General features: G+C 36.2%; 1 protein-coding gene and 3 pseudogenes across 1 annotated transcript; 2 read left to right on the plus strand and 2 right to left on the minus strand.

Moving 5' to 3' along the window:
* The first annotated feature begins 5,074 nt into the window (after positions 1–5,074).
* LOC113350510 lies at positions 5,075–6,785 on the plus strand (annotated as a pseudogene).
* Positions 6,786–6,798: 13 nt separating this feature from the next.
* Positions 6,799–7,992, minus strand: LOC113350512 (annotated as a pseudogene).
* A 978-nt stretch (positions 7,993–8,970) lies between these two features.
* On the plus strand, positions 8,971–10,776 carry LOC113350508 (annotated as a pseudogene).
* Positions 10,777–11,513: 737 nt separating this feature from the next.
* On the minus strand, positions 11,514–12,622 carry LOC113350513 (uncharacterized protein PB18E9.04c-like). The gene is made up of 2 exons (XM_026594662.1): positions 12,461–12,622; positions 11,514–12,379 (listed from the first exon to the last, which is right to left on the minus strand). Exons 1-2 carry the CDS (start codon positions 12,570–12,572, stop codon positions 11,871–11,873), a joined length of 621 nt encoding a protein of 206 aa, XP_026450447.1. The 5' UTR covers positions 12,573–12,622; the 3' UTR covers positions 11,514–11,870.
* Positions 12,623–21,457: the final 8,835 nt, after the last annotated feature.

Below are 21,457 nucleotides of genomic sequence, written 5' to 3' on the forward strand. Positions count from 1 at the left end.
ATGGTTTTGTTTTTCAGTCTCTAGTTTTGCAATAAGGAAGCTGCAACTCATTGTAATTGAGAATTTCCCTTGGAATTACACTGTGAAGTGTATGAGTTTCTGCAACTTATTACTAGTTTCTTTTTCGATACATGCTTCTTTAAAAGATTGTGGTAACATTACTTTTAGGCTTCAGTTAAAGTTAAAGAATGTTTCTTAGGTTCGTCTAGTTGTTTGATCTTCTAACGTTCTTGGAACTTTTATTCAAAAAAATACACTCATTATATTATCTTTTGACAAATCAAGTTACGTTTTCTATGGGTGATTTCAATAAAGATGCATGCGACGAAACCCTCACATAAATTTTTCCGAGGTGCGTAAAGTAATTATAACCAGCGGTACCAGATTATATATATAATGTTGGATATATTCAATCAATTCCATGAGGTCGTAGGGAAAAATGAGCAAGAACGAAAAAACATAATTGCGGCAGCAGAAGCCATAAGTTCTCATACTAGCTTGAAAAGATGGAAACACTCTATTTATTCTTTTAAGCTCCAAATTTGTTCTTCTACTCGAGGAAAGTCCTGACAATGTTTTCGACTTTTAGCGAAGTCAAGTCTTTGTAGGACTGTCCGCAACCAACAAACATCACCGGTGCTCCCCATACATATCTTTGGGATATATGTTTTTAAAAACATTAATTAATTTCCAAATTTTTATTCTCTCATTTAAATGATTTTAAGTGTGACCATTATTCTTTCCTTTAAAGAATGAATGTATTTTGTTTTAATACCAAAACCAGCTTTTTATTGAGTGAGTTAATTAAGCTAATTAACATCCTAATAATGTCTTTCATTTACTCACATTTATCTCCTTGGCTTTTAAGCAAAAAAATCAGAAATTTTTTTATAAAAAGGATTAGGAGAATTTTAGAAGACTTTTCTAATGAGTAAGTTTTCTAATTTGTTTCATGAGTTTAAAATCAAAATGAATGTCTTGTGAGAAAGAAAAACAAGCGTGTGATCATCCTTGGTTTTTCTAAAGAGTTCTGATCAAGAATAAAGTGTAGAAGTTTCACATCCTCTCATCGTGCAAGACTAATTGTGAAAGAGATACTGATCTCGGCTGTTTTATCCTGGGAACGACGCGCCATTGAAGAACTGCTTGCACAATTTTTGGCAGAGCCGCGAAACATTATAAAGAAAGCGACCTAGTCCGCGACTCAGCCTTAACAATTGTTTCGTGTTTGATTTTTATTTGTTATGCAGGCATAATTCAACAATGATTCCAACAATTTTAAGACGTTTGTTCTGCTATGGATATCAAAGGAAAACAATTGCTCAAACACGATAAGTATCATTGTTTAATTTGTTTTATAGAATTATATGAATGGTATAATTTTTTCTTTAACGATTTAGCATAATGCTTGGAATTAGGTTACTTGGTACCTAAAGTAAATTTATGACTGATGTTAATGGACTAGGAATTTCATGGTTAAATATTTTTCTTCATTAATATTTAAAAAAAAAATTGATGATAAACAAATGACTTTAAGATGTTGTAGAGTTTTATTTTTATCTCCTACAAGAAAATGAATTGGGTCTAGAAATTTTTATTAGATATACTAGACATCATGAGGATAATGCAAGTTAAATTTCAAAATATTTGGATACCAAAAAGTATTTTTAAGATATTTTATAAAACCGCATAACTTTGCTGAAATTTTTAACGGGCAGAAATTTATCCCTAATAGAATTCTTATGTCCCAATCTTTGTATACCTATTTTAAATTTGCGGAACATGAAACTTGTAGATCATTTTTTTTTTTTCAAAATTCATTTTGAAATTTCCCATTTATATTTTTGGTTTGAGAAATGTGATGATTTTAAAATCGTTATGTATATCTATCCAAAATAGGGGATTTGACACTTGAGATTAGAGATTAGAGATATAAGAAATTACATTAAAAAATCATGTTTTGATTCTAGTACTTCATAGTCTAGTTTTTGTAATGTAAAAGGAGATCATAGTTAGAAATCAAACTATTCCACCACAGGTGTTTGATAATATGCTTAGTAGAGAGTTATAACTACATGTATAATGTTATGACTATATAACTTTGAATCTTTGTTTGAAATTTAAGAGACACTTGAAGTGATATGTTTCATTTGATTTTTAAGTAATTATGTGAGTGCATACCTTACTTATTTTTTGGCTTCAAATGCTCACATGTAAATGATTGTGGCAGGTGAAAATTCACTTACTTGAGAAAGTTTTTATTTTCCAATGAAATAAAATTTGCGGGAGATTAATCGATGTGTGGAGCAATGAGGTTGTTGATTTCTTTGTTGATGCGCAAAGAATGAAAAATGGTTTATAACCAATTGAGCTTTAAAAGCAATTGAGGTATGTTTGATGAACTATTTGTAGTAATTGTAGTGATCAAATAATGGCATTCTCAATTTATTCTAAATTGATTGTTCAATCTTAGAATAAATTTTAGGGAAACAAGATATTGAGAATTATTGTGTATGACAATAAACATGTGACTCATATAAGTTTGGAACTTATGATATGTAATTTTATACGAACCCAAAATCGAAATAATTAGAGACCTAGTCAAAACAAATGTGAATATCAACTCTCACCAAGAAATGAAGATAATATTGATTATGAGATTATTTGCAATTCTTGCATGGCATTGCAAGGATATCAAATGTTATTAGCAATGCTTTTCAAGCTTAGTTAATGCGAATTGTGGATACGGTGAAAGGTTGGTATATATTGGTGTTTTACACCATGTTTGTTTTGATAGGTTATGGTTCAAAAGTGGAACCTAATCGTTTTGAAAGAAATTGGTGTTGAGATATACTCACATCACTAGGATTTTCGGTATTGGTATGATCTCAAAGTTTACTTTGGGAAGAACAATCTTGTTAAAGATGTTGTAGATGGTGGATTTTCGACAAGGCTAAAATCGTAAACTCATAATTATACGAAGTTCTAATCCAGCAATCAGACGTGAGTATTGAGACACGGGTCACTCATCGAATTCTCAACGGAGAGTACTTTCTCTCAGAGTACATGTAGATATGTAGTCTCACGACTGGACAACGGCATATATCATGAATACTGAACACTTTTAGTGATTATTTCTATATAGTATCACGAGATGGACGGCTCCTAGACAGCTTGCTGTGCGAGTACAGAGCGAAAACGTCTTCAGGAACAAACAACGAGTTTACCCTGACTATATAAAGGATATGACTTACCGACAAGCACATATCGGGATAATTAATGCTCCTAGACAGCTTGCTCTGCTAGTATAGAGCCACAAAGTTAATTATTCCTAATTAAGATTAATTCTGCCGTGACATTCACTACTGAATTCCCAGAATAATCTATTATTGCTCATATTCCATGGTCGAAACCACGACTGGTCCCATGGAATGGAAATAACAATTGCTCCTATTCCATGGTCGAATCCACGACTGGTCCCATGGAATGGCAATGAACAATTGTTCTGATTCTATGATCGAATCCACGGCTTGATATCATAGAATAACAATAACTATATTATCTCATTACTCCGATTTCATGATCGAATACACAACTGGTCTCATAAACGGTAATAGATAAATCTTAATTACTCCGATTCTATGGTCGAATCTACGATCCCATGGAATGGTAATGCTCACTTTATTATTCTGAATTCGTAGTTGAATCCTCAGCTGATCCTATGAATTAATAATAAACATCTTATTACTCATTTTTGTGAATTATTCTCCACTGAATTCCACAATTAGTAATAAATAATCAACAACCGGGCGTCTGAGCTACCTATAAGTAAGCCCCGATTCAAACGGTGAAGGTGTATTCAACGACGATACACTAACAGTCACCGCACGAACGAGTATTTCAAAATACAACGAAACGATGAACCTATGCAAAATAGGGAAGAAAATAATAAATAATTAAAAATATTGACCAGGGTGCTGGGAGCACAGACACACGACCGATCGATCGTGTCGTGGTCAATCACACGTCAGTTTTATATTTTTAATGCATTTTTATTATTTTCCATGATTTGATGAAACTCCACGGTTTCATGATATTCTCTTTCATCCACCAGCTGGTAAAAATCTAAGAGTTTCAACACCAACCAGGAAATACCCCACTTGTTGTTTTCTTAGATTTTTCCTGGACCATGTGAAAAGATAAGGTTAAACCATACTCATCCAAACAGCTGGCCTCTGTGTTTATTTGTAACGTCGGCAACTTCAGGAATCATCCAGTAAAACAGAAGAACATGGTAACTACATAGTCACAAGATCGAGGATCAAAAAAAATATGCCTTCATCTGAAATCCAATTCATTTTCGTCCCGATTCGTCTCTATCTTTAAACATGCCTTCCTTGTGTGGAAATTTGAAGCAACGTTTCACTAGAATGTGTTTAGAGTCTTTAGACTCTTAGACTACACTCATCCAAACAGCCTTGTGCTACAAGCTCAACTCCACAGTGTAATAATGCTGAACTCAAGAATGAACTAATAATAATAGTGCAAGACGTAATGTAAATATTGGGAGGATTTTGGTTTCTGTCTACAGGGAGAATATAGGCTATATAGGATTTTGGTTTGCCTCCTCCTATAATCTCTATGTCTTGAATAAGGTTATAAGGCGCGTGAAAAATGCCAAATGTTAGTGTTCTTTCCTTTTGTATCAAGTTATACTTGTAAGAATGTTAAGTTTCCAAAGTAAAATTGTTCCATTCATTTCTTTTGGTTGATCATAAAATATTGAAGAGTGTCTATCTGTATATGCACCATTCTTTTCTGCAGATAACTTAATTTTATATAAAAAAGCAAACACTTTATTATATATATGCACCATTCGTTTTTGGCTTTTTTGCGGTATATACTTATATCACTGAGGAGAGCTTAGGTATAGTTTGAGTATGATATCAAAATAGCTGTCCGTTGATGCATATTTTTTACGTAAATTGTACGGCAATGTTTTGTCCGTTAGACAACCTATTTAAGACCCCTTGTCTCTCAATGTGAACATTGCTATTAATATCACTAGTTCTGATTTTAGGATTGTGCAATTAGTTCGATAGTTTAAGAGAATAAAATGACTATTTCATCGACTAATTCTCGACTAGTTGTGTCATTCGGCGAAATGCTTATAGATTTTGTTCCTGAGATTGCCGGTGTTTCTCTAGCAGATACAAGGACTTTCGTCAAGGCTGCTGGTGGTGCTCCTGCTAATGTTGCTTGTGCCATTGCCAGACTTGATGGTACCTCCGCTTTCATGGGCAAGGTTAATTTCATCTTTCACTCTCACTCTCACTTTTCTCTATTCTCCTTAGCTTTAATATGTAAATGAACAGGTAGGAAACGATGAGTTCGGGAAGATGCTTGTCGATATATTGAAACAGAACGGCGTAAATAGTGACGGAGTGTGTTTTGACGATGATGCCAGAACGGGTTTGGCGTTTGTAACATTAACAAAGGGTGGTGAAAGGGGGTTAATGTTTTACAGGAATCCTAGTGCAGATATGATGTTCAGAGAATCTGAACTAAACACCAGACAGATAAAGCAAGCAAAGATCTTTCATTATGGTTCCATAAGTTAGATATCAGAGCCATGTCGTTCCACTCATTTGGCTGCCATGAAAATAGCTAAACAAGCCGGTGCACTACTCTCATACGATCCGAATCTTCGGTTGCCACTATGGCCGTCAGCCGAGAGTGCTAAAGAAGCCATTATGAGCATTTGGAAAGAAGCTGATATTATCAAGGTTTATGAAGTGATCACCATATTAATTACTTATTATCATATCATAAATGGACTCGTTAAGCTAGCTTAACATATATAGACTTATGCATGAATGTTTCACCTGTAGGTTAGCGACAACGAAGTCTAGTTTCTTATGGAAAACGGAGATCCATTAAACGAAGATGATATTCTCAAAACATTCTGGTTTGACGGCTTGAAATTGCTGGTTGTCACCTAAGGAAAGGACGGTGTTACATACTACACCAAGGTTTTACACTTCTCATTTACCCTATTATCCTGAACCGCCTGGATGTTGGACCTATCGGCCTCCCTTGCTTGACGCGTTACCAATCTTTCAATTTTTGGAAGTTGTACGTAGTTAATAAGTTTGTGTTGATCGATTGGCATTTTATGTGTAGAAATTCAAAGGAGGCAAAGTGAAAGGCTATTCACTTAAGAAAGTTGATACACAGGAGCTGGTGATGCATTCATGGGGGCACTTCTTCACTCAATTGCCCAAGACCCTTCTCTCATTGAGGCAATCCTTTGTTCATACATTTCCATTTTAACGAAAAAACTAGCTCGAATAATTTCCCAAACAATTCTTTTAATATGGGTTACTTGCGTATTTTGATTAGGACGAAGATAAACCAAGGAAGACGCTTACGTTAGCTAGTTCATACGGAGCATTGTCAACAACATAGAAAGGAGCAATTCCTTCTCTTCCTAAGATGTCGACGGCTCTTGAATTCATTGCAAACGATGGCATTATGAAAGAGCCATTGCTAACTCGTATATTTAATTACTGTCGAATGCTTTTGGATGGCTCAAGGCTCGCAAAGAAATATAGCTAGTAATCTAGCTAGTAGTATCATACTAGCTATCATTCGTTGTATTGAACTAAATAAATATTTTCTTATTTTATTTAATTTACCAACCAGATTCTTAGCAGGGTGCAACAATTATTACATTGCAGTAGCTTGTAAAGAACTCATCACAGGGTCAATTATGATTGTGCAATGCAGATCAATTTGTGAAACCCAGATGAAGAGATTTATTATGATGAAATGAACTCAAATTACAAAAAAAAATGGCATAAAATTTAGAGGTGTCAGAAGTTATCTCAATTACATAAGTAACAACAATGTATTTGAATAACCAGGTAATTAATGAATCGACATTTTTCATAGAATGTACACTTAGTTTCCGGGGGCAAAATTTGTGGCGAAAGCCCAAGCGTTGTTGCTAACAGGATCAGCAAGATGGTCAGCCAAGTTTTCTAGAGGTCCTTTACCAGTAACAATCGCCTGAACAAAGTATCCAAACATGGAAAACATTGCTAATCTTCCGTTCTTGATTTCTTTCACTTTCAACTCAGCAAAAGCCTCTGGGTCGTCAGCAAGTCCAAGAGGGTCGAAACTTCCACCGGGGTAAAGTGGGTCGACAATCTCACCAAGAGGTCCACCGGCAACACGGTAACCTTCAACTGCACCCATCAAGATAACTTGTGTAGCCCAAATGGCCAAAATGCTTTGAGCATGTACTAAGCTTGAGTTACCCAAGTAGTCCAATCCTCCCTCACTGAAGATTTGTGCTCCGGCTTTGAACCAAACGGCTTCACCGAATTTAACGCCATTACGTGAGAGCAATTCAGGGAAGATGCATCCTAGAGCTCCGAGCATAGCCCATCTACAGTGAATCACTTCAAGCTCACGGTTTTGGCGAAAGTTTCAGGATCAGCAGAAAGTCCGGCAGTGTCCCAACCATAATCACCAGGGAATTCACCGTTGAGATACGATGGAGCCTCGCCTGAGAAGGGACCCAAGTACTTAACTCTGTCGGGACCGTACCATGGGCTGTCAGATGAAACTGCGGGTTTGGATGATTTAGCAGGCTTTGCCACTGTCTTTTTCTGGAAGAGCATGGTGATTCTTCCTTCACCCTTTGGAACGGATGGTGTTACTTTCACTGCCTTTCCGGCAAGAGAGGGAGAAGAGAGAGCCATTGTTGAAGCAGCCATTGAAGGATGTGACTGAAATAAGATCTAGAAAGAAGCAGTGAAAGGAAATGAAGGATGAGTTTGTGTTTTCAGACTGTTGATGCTTGGTTGTATTAAAAGGGAGCATGCATCAAACGGCAACTTTATCTACGGATATCTGTATCCACATTGTAATTGGCTAATGAACTTCCATGGCTCTGCTCAACGGTTGAACAGTAGCAACCCTTCCATCCACAAGTTTGTGAAAATCAAATAATTTTAACACCAGCAAGGGAAAATCAACCGTTAGCTTATCTAGAGATATCTGTATCCATATTGTGATTGGCTAATAAAGTTCCATGGCTATGCTCAATTGCTGAAGAGTTTGCACTCTCTCATCCACTAGCTTATAGAAATCTATAAGTTTTAACATCAGCCAGGGAATAATACCCCCAGTTGTTGGTTGTCTGAGATTTTGTTTAGATAAATCTTTCAAATTGTGTTTGTTGTAGTCTCTGAGGATCGAACCCCAGACCATTTGTCAAAAATGTGTTCATTAGTGATGTATATCCGTGCTAGATCGGCCAGTTAAAAGATATTCGGGCTGATGAGGCCAACCATGACTCACCAGACAGATATAAATAGCCAATATTTAGGGTTTTTCAATTTACTGAAGTTTTTAAAAGGTTAACCAACCGCAGCATGGAGACTCTTCCCATAGATATTTTAGAAAGTGTAAACTACGGAGAAACCCATCTTCTATCGGGGAAGCGTTATACATGCATAACTTGGGAAGAGAAAATCCTAAACGAAATTCTCACAAGAGGCCAGTCGAGTTAAGTGCCTGTAAAAGTTTGTTGACTGTCCACACATTGAACTAACCATTATCCATTACAAGATATTACCTTGATTTCCTAATATTCGCCATGCATGTACTTGCTTTAGGCATCTACAGAAACGCAAAAGCTCTTTATTTATTGTCCATATATATAGGATTTTGCTGTACCTTAATGTTGCTTTTTCTTTTTCCAAAGCCTCTTTGGAAGGGAAAGCATTACTATTGCTTCCTAGTTCCGTTTTCACGTTTTAAAAAAAAATAAAAGAAACAAAAAGCACTTGGAATGATTTAAGACTCTCTCAATTGGCATGTGAACATACTAAAGAAGCGTCTCCCCGCGAAATGGAACCCGATTCGACATATATAGATAATACCTAGTCTTTTGTCTCTTTTACCTCACTCATCAGTTTTAGATATTATTAAATTACGTGCTGCCGGTCTTTGTCGTCCTCGTCGATATCATTTTCTTGTTATCATCATTCGACCATGTCGTCCTCGGTATCAGCCTATGATCAAGTTAGTGGTCATGAAGCTGATGAGCATCATCACGAAAGCAGTAGCCGCAATAGTAAATGGATAATCGATGTGAAAGAAAACCTAGATAAGCTGGAAGAATGGAGGAAACTGGATCACTGGATGAAGAAATGCATTTACGAGATACCGGCATGTGTCAAAGATCTGAACAAGAAAGCTTTCAAGGCTCAAGCGGTGTCTTTCGGCCCCTTCCACCATGGGGATGATCACTTGATTCCGATGGAGGAACACAAGCATAGAGCACTCCTCCAATTCGTTAAAAGATCAAATAAACCCATTGAGTCATACATGGACGCACTTCATCGGGTTGGTAAGAACCTCATAGACTCTTATGATTGGCTTGATGAAGCAACAAATAATGATTACCGAGATCAACACGGCAACTACACTGACAAGTTCTTGGAGCTCATGATGCTGGATGGCTCATTCATGCTCGAAATTTTACGAACAGCCACACGAATTATTGATGATTATGCTTCTAATGACCCAATCTTTAGTTATCATTGTAAACTAAACTTAATGCCTTATATTAGGAGAGATATGCTTCTGCTCCAAAACCAACTCCCAATGCTTCTTCTGGACACCTTACTCAATGTTGAAGATAGTGGAGCCGGAAATACTAATGGAGACCACGAACCGAAGGTACGTAATAGCGTCACTACAGTATATATTCCTCCAATTTTCTGGTATTCATTTGTAACTTCTAATTGATTTTACTACTCCTTGATAAACAGAACGAGGAGTACCTAAACAGTATCATAATTAGGTTCTTTACCCCAAACAGACCTACCCATATCGTTGGCAGATGTCGACATGTACTAGACGTATATAGGAAAAACCTTCTTCAAGAGCCACACAATAAACCTCATAAACCACATGGTCACGGACTTCACGGTAAAAATGGTCACAGTGAATACAGTTTTGATATCATCCGTTCAGCAAGGGAGCTTTACGAGGCTGGCATACATCTCCAGACTAGTAAGACCTTGAGTCTCAAAGACATCTCCTTTTCTGGTGGAGTTCTCCGACTACCGATGATTGTGGTGGATGACACAACTGAATCCACTTTTTTGAACCTAATGGCCTACGAAAGGTTCCATGATGGAGAAGGAAATGATGTTACTGCTTGCATCTTTTTCATGGCCAACATCATCGATTCGGCCAAAGATGTTACTCTCCTCCACTCTAAAGGGATACTACAGAATGCGCTTGGGAGTGACAAGGCAGCTGCGAAGCTGTTCGACGAGCTGTCCATGTATGTGGCACCTGATCCTGATAGTAGGCTAGGCAAGCTGCACCAGGAGGTGAATGATTATTGTGAGAGGAGGAGGAATAAATGGCGTGCTAACCTTATTCAAACCTACTTTAGGAGCCCGTGGACTATTATTTCTCTTGTCGCGGCTATTGTCCTAATGGCACTCACCTTTGCTCAGACAATATACACCTATATCCTTATTATCACCCTCGTGATGCACCACCTCCTCCTCCATCCAGACTTGGTTAGTAACCTTATTCTTTTTTAATTTCTTAAACCATATTTTTGTGTGTTTTTGTGTGTGAATTACCCAGTTATAATGAGCTTCTTGATCGATGTTTCATTTAAAGTTATCAGTTTTAGTTGGTGATTTGTGATTTGCTTGAGATATATTGAATGAATTGAATTGTATTCTTCTTGTTTTTTAAAATTCCGATGAAAGATATACTTGGTCCAGAGATCTAACACCAACTTGTGAATTCCATGCCTAAGCATAACTGCACATATGTGCTTGGTTTTTTTTGGGAAAGACGATTTATGGAAGAAAAAACACATTTCTATGGACTCATTTGCCCAAGGTAAAAACATACCAGCGCCATCAAAATCCAAGTGACGAGCTTCTATAAGCTCCTTCATGGTTGATGAACCATGGTAACAACATTGAAAATAGTAGGCACCATTTCACGTGAACTTTCAACTCCTCCTTGGAATAGCATACCGATGAAAAAGATAGTTGAGATACGAATTATTATTTTTGCTGCATTCAGGTTATCAAAACAAATTCTGGCACACAATTGGAATAACATAGACACAATTCGAATAACATGGGTTGCCAAGATTTAGTAAGTTTATATACATAAGTGATGGTGTAGCCCTGGTTAAAATGTACAATCGTCTGATTCACGATTCAGATGAGAAAAAAATACTACGAGGTGTACCTCTGAACTAACAGAATCATCATCAACTCGGTCAGTTCATTACAAGTCATGAGTTCACCTCTCTCGGGCGTGCTTCTACTTTGACCAAAGTTTTAGATTCATTCATACACTATATATGCACGTCGCTCTAACCAAATTTCACGATTTTACACTTCGACTCAGATTCACAAACATTGAAAGTGATATCAAACTGAGATATGGTAAGATTAATTAAGTTGAAAGAAGGGTTCTATTATTGAAAGATAATCAAAAGCAATTAGAATTACAGACTTCATATTAAGCTATAACTGTAACGTAACCAACTGATCACAAAGCCATTATTAGAATGCTTTCGATTACAACAAGATAAAAAAGAAATCATATGAGCAGTGATATGATCTCATCAACTCCTTGCTTTATTTTGAAATTGTAGATAATAAGTAACTCGCAGATATCAAGAGACCCCTCCAAGTATTATCCATACCTTTTATTTAGTGATTGTACTTATAAATATATATATATATATATATATATAAGAGCAGTAGCACATGTTGCTGCTGCAGCAGTAGTGGTGGTATACGTGCTTAACGTGTTGGCATATTATTTGGTGAACAAACGTTGGGGACATTTGTAAGTGAAATACAAGAACCGCTTGATGAATCTTGAGGTGGCATACAAGGAAGCTTCCTAATATCTGAAAGTGAAAGACAAGGCATTGCAGGTAGGCTACATGAAACGGAATCAACATTTGGGAGAGCTACACAGTCGGTAGAATATCCTTGTGCCATCGTTAAGCAATTAATGGAAGAAATCTTTTTCTTCGACAGACATGGGAAAGTTTCGGTAGGAGTTGGAATAGTAGCGGTACTGTTTGTTTCGGTAGGTGGAATTGTTTCAGGAGTAGTAGTAGTAGTAGTGGTACTGTTGGTATCGGAAGTTGGAGTTGTATTAGGAGTAGCAGTACTACTATTGGTATCGGAAGTTGGAGTTGTATTAGGAGCACTAGTACTGTTTGTATCGGTTGTGGGAATTATAGGACAGCTCGTACCTGTAGTAGTAGTACTGTTTGTATCCGTGATAGGACAGCTTGTACCTGTAGTAGGAATAGTATCAGTAGTACTGTTTGTTTCAGTAGTAGGGCAACTTGCATCGATAGTAGTAGTGGCAGTATTACCTGAATCTTGAACTGCTTTCCCAAAATGAGAACGCGCTACCGCAATGTTGGTGGAGGAAAATGTTATGATGATCAGACACAAGACAGATGGAAATAGTTGCGAAGAACCCATGGTTATTTCGTTTAGGTTAGATAGAAAAAAGGGATTTGTGGGATGATGAGTTTTGGCTTCTTTAACACTTATTTATATAGGCAATTGCAATGGTTTAGGATTTAACTATTGGACCTAGCTGTTGACATGTAAATGTTAAGGGACCATCTCTAATTACTGATTGATGTGCGAGCAATTTAATAAATATGCACAAAAATGTAATAGGGATTGTTACTGGTGTAGTTAACTAATATTCATATCTATGCAATCTGTCAGTTCTATTTCTCATTTCTAACATACATCCAAGAAGATACTTAATGCCAATAATATTCAAGGTAAATTGACTATCTATCTAGCTAATGAACACTGTTTAATTGGGGGTCATGAAAAATAATTGGGGACCAGGTCACAATTTATACCCACACCAAATATATGGGGCTTCTAAAATGATGGTGAAATAACTATTTTATCCTTGTCCAATATCTAATCCTAAAATCCTATTACTAATTGAGTGAGGCCCCAATTTTTTTTCAAACAAAATTCTTCTTTTTGTCCTCCTCTCCCCTCTCTCCCTGGTCGTCCATTTTCTCCATTAATGAGTGGAGGAGAATTTTTTTTTCTTCAAACGACTCATCGCGTAATCGTCGATTAATTTTAATCGACGATTAACTTCTTCTACAAACATGGTTCGTACAAAGCAGACCGCTAGAAAGGCAAATCAAATATCTAATCTCGTCGATTCTGTTAATGCAGCGAAGGCGCATTCGCGACTGAGCAATAAATCAAATCAGCCGGAAAAATCAAATCATCCGGAAAGAAAATGGCTCCAATCAGAAGGTATGTCCACTAAACCCCCCAACTCTAACTTGGGTTTGAGTTTAATTTGATGTTCTACTGAAAAATTAGGGTTTGAATCGGAAAAATTAGATTCTCAGAACTCGAGTCGTTAATGACGAGGGTTGTTTGGTTCACGATTTTTCCTTTGCATGTTAGAATTTTGAGAAATCGTCAACCATTAGGGTGGCGGAGAAACGATCTCTGGTGTAGTTAAAATTTTCTAGGTTAGAATCGTTAACCATTTTTTTTTCTTAACGATTTTTGATCTGCACGTGAAGTTCATCAAAAATCGTTAACCATTAGTAATATGTGAAAACGACTCTAGTGTGGTTGTGTGCTAGATTCTTTAGACGACCATTTTTATTCATCAACGACTCTATGATATGCCAAACCATATCTCTGTCCCAAATAATGAAGAGTCGTGCACATAAATTATACTGGTTAACGATTCTCGTTTGATGATTAAATTAGGAAGTTAACGAGTCAGTAACAAACATATGTAGCTCCTCTGTCAAAAAATTGGAAGGCTCGTTAAGGAATCACGCTTCAATCGTCAAGCATAAATTGAGAATCGTTAACAAAGTACATGTAGTCGTTTGTATTTCTAAGGGTCGTTTCTTTTGATACTTTTTTCTGACGACCGTTTGATATTTTGTTGTCTTTGGCCTATAGTAGCAAGAATAAAAAAGAGAAGCTTTCCATGGTAACTCCTCCATCCAGACCTCCCCGCAACAGAAAATACCTAAATGTCGGTCTATTTTGAGGAAAAACACCGAGTGAGGTAGTCTTACTTATCCGCGAACCCAGAGACCCATGTGATGATTCGTCAGAATTTTCATGTTCATCCTCTCATGTTTTATCTGCAACTGGAAGCGAAGAAGAAGAAGTCTCAAAACATGCGAAATTCCTTTAGGAGGTGAATATGTTGCTTATGAGGATGATGATGATGGTAATGGCGGTGATGATGGGAATGGTGGTAATCGTGGAAATGAGGAGGCAGATATTGAGGAAGAGGAGGATGAAGGTGATGATGATGGATGAGGATGAGGATGGAAATGGTGGTGCTAGCGGTGATGAAGAGAGGGATGAGGATGATGGTAATGATGGAAATGGTAAGGAAAGAACTGATGGTAGTGTGGTGATGATGATGAGGAGGAGGAGGAGATTCAGGAGGATGAGGAGGTTGAGGCGCAACCACATCCACAACCACAACCTAAGAAGAAAGTTCCAAATGCACCCAGCGCGCGACACATTCCACCCACGCGTTTGCAGCTTACTCGTCTTAGCAATGGAAAAGACGGAGGTGAACCTAAAGACGGCGGCAAAGTTCTATTTGGATATGATAGCTCGTGGGCCCGTACCATCAACGAGACAATTGTAACATTCTCAACTTTGTTTTTCATATAATTTGTTGATATTTAATTTCTTATATTTTAATTTTATTTGTTTGTCTTTCGTAGGATCATAAGAATGCCACGCGTCTTTTTAGACACCAATCTTCTTATGCAAAGATGGAAAAATGGCCCCTAAAAGGTGAATGTGCAAGAGTGAAATTATGGGGATTCATCTTTTAATAGAGTCATCAATCTGCTAAAATGACAATTGACGACTCTTTCCTAACAAAAAATGTAAAACAAGGGTCGTCAACATGTAAAATTTAACAATACCGACACTTTAAGAAAAGTTGACGACTCTCCATGTAAACTAACGACTCTTGAAAAATATATACACCATTCTGCTCGGTTTCCTTCTAGAGTCGATCGATTATATATGGCAAACTTGTTAGAGCGTTGCTCGGTCGAACTCGCATGTGTTGCTATCTCAAGCATGTTTGGCAATGTTAGTGATCAAAACTATAAGTCTTGATCATCATGGAAATCATCATGCAAGACGAAGGACTACTCAAGGAACTGGTGGATCTTCATCGACTAAAAGGTATGTGGAGACTTGAACTTATCTGTCACTCAAAAGTCTATCTACTCTATCTCCTACTCTTGAGACAAAAATCGTATTGATATATAAACTTTCATTATACACATTTTCTATTTCGAGCCGAGTATAACTCGCATATCTATTTCTAGAAATATGTGTTAGTAAGCTTTCGCTTTAGCCAAATTCATCTTTACCTAGTGACGAATGTCATGTTATGTTTCAATCACTTTGGAAATTGCTCTGACGTAAAATGGTCTGTGAATAACTGCTATATAACGTCCTCTGAGAATGTTTCAATGATTGAAATGAGAGTTTAGATTACATAACCATCTGTAGGGTATAAGCATTGTTGTGGAAATACATATATGTATAAGTCCTTATTCCTTGAACCAAAGTTTGCGAACTTTGTTGATCAAGAGAAACGGAATGTGGCGTGAGCCAAGTCCGCGAACTGCCGGAAGTTCTCGATCCGAGAATTTCTGTTGGAGTTTGTGAACTTAAGTCCGCGAACCCAGTCCGCGAACTTGACCAGGTTATATCTAAAATCGGTTGTTCTTGAACTCATCTTTACATAAACTAAGGAATGCTTTTGCAAACCGTGGCTATAAAGTTCATGAACCGATTTGAGTGAATCAAACCATTTTTGCTTCGATTGTTTCTTGTGTAGTCACATAAGATCTAAGCAATTGAACAACTCTCTAACTTGTTCATTTGAGTCAGTTGGACTAGTTATGGTGAAGAAGAATATGGTGGATATGAAAGTGATCATATGGCTAACCATTTGGTTAACTATTGTTGAACCAACATATGTTAATGTTTGGGAACGGCGACATAAACCCAAAATTGGACATTTCATTTGTGTATAACAAGCTAAGTTTTCAATCCAACGATTGAGAAATATTAGCTTGAATCTAATCAGGTTTTCATCTAACGGTGAATATTGAATGCTTTGTTATCAATCTAACATTGATTGCAAATCCTAATTTAAAAGACTATATAAGGGAGAACTTTAGCAAGTGGGAAACCTAATCCCCACACCTTACGTGTGATACTAGTTGCATAGCTAGAGTCGATTCTCCTTTAACCTTTGGTTTCTTCTTCTAAACCAGGTTAACGACTTAAAGACTTCATTGGGATTGTAAAGCCAGACCGATACTACTTTTCTTGTAGTTGTGTGATATGATCTTGCTGTTTTTATCGTTACGAGTATGATTGTAATAATTGGCTCGAGATTTATATCTCTAATAGGCAAGATAGAAAAGTAATCACAAACACTTCATCTCATCGTTTGTCATTCCACAATATCTTTTTTCGCTGCGTCGATTAAGATTATTGTGAGGTTATTGATAATACTAGGTTGTTCTTCGGGAATATAAGTCCGGTTTATCAATTGGTTCCTGTTCACCTTGATTTATCAAAATACGGAACAAAAACTCGTAGGTATATCTGTGGGAGAAGGATTTATCTATTACCGTAGACTTTTCTGTGTGATACAAATTTTTTTATTAAGTCTTCGACTTTGGGTCGTAGCAACTCTTAGTTGTGGGTGAGATCAGCTAAGGGAATCAAGTACGTAGCATCCTGCTGGACTAGGTCCCGGGATTTTTCTGCATTTGCGGTTTCCTCGTTAACAAAATTCTGGTGTCTGTATTATTTCTTTTCCGAATTATATTTGTTTATGTAATTGAAATATCACAGGTTGTGCGTTGTTCAATCAATTAGAATATCCGACCTTTTGGTTGTTCATTTAAATTGATTGACACTTGGATATTGGTCTTTGGTACCATCCAAGTTATCTCTCTTTGATAAAGACTTGCAGACTTCTATTTGCTTGAGTAAAGATCAAATCGAGAGATTGAGATATAAACTCTTTGATATACTTTTTATCTAGATTGAGTCTGACTGTCTAGTTGATTCTCTAGAAAGTATATTTAAGTTTGTCCATACAGATTGCTAATCGAATTGTTGGGTATGGTTGTTGTACCCCCGCTTTTTCAAAACCTGACGACGGATGATATAGAGTCCTAGAGTCGTTTAGTTGTAAACTTAATATATTAACAACTCATGATAGTATTTGCATTTATTGGAGAATTGAACTCCACCAAATGTGGTTGAGGTAGTTAGGTCTTTCAATTCTATAAATAGAGACCTATACCTCACCTCTTCCTTACCAAAACCATAATTATAAACCTTCACATTCATTCTCATTCATTTATCGTCCAAGAGCAAAAAGTAGAGGAAACACCATGACTACTCCAAACACTTCCAAAGAGAATTGCGCCATTCTGAGATCTTGGCTGACAGTCAAAAACCAATTTGAAGATCTAGAAAAAGACATTGATCAAATATCGGATTATTGGTGGAACCGTGTATTCATCGTTTTGTGGCATTAGACGGAAATTGTAACTCAAGGTCTTTGAAACTCGTCAAGGAACGGTTCGAGGAGATAAAATTGGAATGTGATGCTTTCAAAAGAGAAATGAAGTCCGTAAGGGAAGCCATTCCCAATATGTTGGGTGATATAAGAGTAAGTATTTAAACAAGAGGTAAAATTTATCAAAAGCTTTGAACAATACTAACTAAGTTTTTGTTTTGTGTTTTCAGTTGGTGAAGGCGTATGCGCGATATGAGGTGCTTCGTGGGAAAAATTTTGAGTTCGACCATTGCTACTTTATCTTGGAAGGCACTATGTATAATTACGCCATTTATGGTTAAGTGTATAAGTGCACCGTTATTATCTATTGTATTTCATTTCCTTCAATGCAACGCTATGCAAGATGTATGCCTTTTACGATTCAATGAAATGATTCTATGAAATCAGAAATTATAAGATTTCTTTATTTCATATTCATACGATGATCTTTACGAGAGCTTTGATGTAATGGGCTTGCAAGAGAATCTTTGGAGGGGCATATATGCATACGGTAAATCTTCTCATTAGCTTTATTAGTTCTTCTGGTTTGTCCAGTGGCGGAGCAAGAAAAATGTTTAACACTGCAAAACAGAAGGCCTTTTGGGACGGCCATAAAACGTTCCAAGAGGACAAAAAACCGTCCCAAGAGGTATTAGGGACGGTTTATGTACCGTCCCCTGTTCCATCGTCACTAATACTATTTGGCCATGTTTTCTTTTTGGGACGGACATATTTTAGCCTTGATTTAAATATTTTATGACTATTAGGGACGGTCAGGTCATCAACGTCCCAAATATCCTTCTTTAGGGACGGTTTTTTCAAAACAGCCGTCCCTATAAGCTACTTGTTTTGTTGTGTAAGGGGTGCTAAAAATATTTTTGTACAAATATGTGGACTAAATTCAAAATTTCAGGAAGACTAAATAAAAAATATAAGATAAATGCAAGGATTTTTTTATTGACTTTCTTGATTTTAGGGGGCTAGAACCGGGGTTAGTCAACCCTTGGATCCGCCCCTGGGTTTGTCAGATAAGGGACTTGAAATGAGCAATTGTAGCACTGCATACGGTCGAAACCATATATCAATCTACAATAAACTTTGCTGCTCACTGCTTACATTTCTAGTAAAATTTAACAATTAGTATATATGTTATCCTAGCTGCAGCATGACTAATTTTATTGGATCATAATTAGGCATGGAATTCACTCGCATGCATATATTAGGCATGCAGAGTACGTAAGCGTCATTTGTGCATCTCAACTCAAGGCTTATTAGTTTTTCTTTATTGAAGGTTCTCGGAAGCCCTCGGCTGTTCAACAAAGGGGAATTGTTCCCTTCTTCCAGGGGCTTGATGCAATCGAACTTGCACAAAATGGAAGAGTCTTGCATGTCGAAGAATTATTGGGTTTGCCAACTGAAAAAACCCAAAGCAGTATTGTAAAGTATGAGGTCTCCCATTCATCTCAATGCCATAAACATATATTTAGAGACAGGAACAGAAGAGTTAACAAAAGAAAAGATGTTTGGAAGAGAAAGTTATAAACGAGATTCTTGCAAGATATCGGGGTAAGTATCTATAAAAGTATTTTACCGCTTCATAAATCTTCACTCATGGTTTTGTTTTTCAGTCTCTAGTTTTGCAATAAGGAAGCTGCAACTCATTGTAATTGAGAATTTCCCTTGGAATTACACTGTGAAGTGTATGAGTTTCTGCAACTTATTACTAGTTTCTTTTTCGATACATGCTTCTTTAAAAGATTGTGGTAACATTACTTTTAGGCTTCAGTTAAAGTTAAAGAATGTTTCTTAGGTTCGTCTAGTTGTTTGATCTTCTAACGTTCTTGGAACTTTTATTCAAAAAAATACACTCATTATATTATCTTTTGACAAATCAAGTTACGTTTTCTATGGGTGATTTCAATAAAGATGCATGCGACGAAACCCTCACATAAATTTTTCCGAGGTGCGTAAAGTAATTATAACCAGCGGTACCAGATTATATATATAATGTTGGATATATTCAATTCCATGAGGTCGTAGGGAAAAATGAGCAAGAACGAAAAAACATAATTGCGGCAGCAGAAGCCATAAGTTCTCATACTAGCTTGAAAAGATGGAAACACTCTATTTATTCTTTTAAGCTCCAAATTTGTTCTTCTACTCGAGGAAAGTCCTGACAATGTTTTCGACTTTTAGCGAAGTCAAGTCTTTGTAGGACTGTCCGCAACCAACAAACATCACCGGTGCTCCCCATACATATCGTTGGGATATATGTTTTTAAAAACATTAATTAATTTCCAAATTTTTATTCTCTCATTTAAATGATTTTAAGTGTGACCATTATTCTTTCCTTTAAAGAATGAATGTATTTTGTTTTAATACCAAAACCAGCTTTTTATTGAGTGAGTTAATTAAGCTAATTAACATTCTAATAATGTCTTTCATTTACTCACATTTATCTCCTTGGCTTTTAAGCAAAAAAATCAGAATTTTTTTTATAAAAAGGATTAGGAGAATTTTAGAAGACTTTTCTAATGAGTAAGTTTTCTAATTTGTTTCATGAGTTTAAAATCAAAATGAATGTCTTGTGAGAAAGAAAAACAAGCGTGTGATCATCCTTGGTTTTTCTAAAGAGTTCTGATCAAGAATAAAGTGTAGAAGTTTCACATCCTCTCATCGTGCAAGACTAATTGTGAAAGAGATACTGATCTCGGCTGTTTTATCCTGGGAACGACGCGCCATTGAAGAACTGCTTGCACAATTTTTGGCAGAGCCGCGAAACATCATAAAGAAAGCGACCTAGTCCGCGACTCAGCCTTAACAATTGTTTCGTGTTTGATTTTTATTTGTTATGCAGGCATAATTCAACAATGATTCCAACAATTTTAAGACGTTTGTTCTGCTATGGATATCAAAGGAAAACAATTGCTCAAACACGATAAGTATCATTGTTTAATTTGTTTTATAGAATTATATGAACGGTATAATTTTTTCTTTAACGATTTAGCATAATGCTTGGAATTAGGTTACTTGGTACCTAAAGTAAATTTATGACTGATGTTAATGGACTAGGAATTTCATGGTTAAATATTTTTCTTCATTAATATTTAAAAAAAAATTGATGATAAACAAATGACTTTAAGATGTTGTAGAGTTTTATTTTTATCTCCTACAAGAAAATGAATTGGGTCTAGAAATTTTTATTAGATATACTAGACATCATGAGGATAATGCAAGTTAAATTTCAAAATATTTGGATACCAAAAAGTATTTTTAAGATATTTTATAAAACCGCATAACTTTGCTGAAATTTTTAACGGGCAGAAATTTATCCCTAATAGAATTCTTATGTCCCAATCTTTGTATACCTATTTTAAATTTGCGGAACATGAAACTTGTAGATCATTTTTTTTTTTCAAAATCCATTTTGAAATTTCCCATTTATATTTTTGGTTTGAGAAATGTGATGATTTTAAAATCGTTATGTATATCTATCCAAAATAGGGGATTTGACACTTGAGATTAGAGATTAGAGATATAAGAAATTACATTAAAAAATCATGTTTTGATTCTAGTACTTCATAGTCTAGTTTTTGTAATGTAAAAGGAGATCATTGTTAGAAATCAAACTATTCCACCACAGGTGTTTGATAATATGCTTAGTAGAGAGTTATAACTACATGTATAATGTTATGACTATATAACTTTGAATCTTTGTTTGAAA

The sequence above is a fragment of the Papaver somniferum genome, chromosome 2 (genome assembly GCF_003573695.1).
Source record: "Papaver somniferum cultivar HN1 chromosome 2, ASM357369v1, whole genome shotgun sequence".
Classification (NCBI taxonomy): domain Eukaryota; kingdom Viridiplantae; phylum Streptophyta; class Magnoliopsida; order Ranunculales; family Papaveraceae; genus Papaver; species Papaver somniferum.

Bases quoted from the DNA above. Each gene is read 5' to 3' on its own strand.
- LOC113350513 (XM_026594662.1), bottom strand. From the start codon at position 12,572: ATGGGTTCTTCGCAACTATTTCCATCTGTCTTGTGTCTGATCATCATA. The intron at 12,380-12,460 runs GTAATACTGCCA...TTCCTACTACAG, and splicing joins GAAAGCAGTTCAAGATTCAG to GTACAAGCTGTCCTATCACG.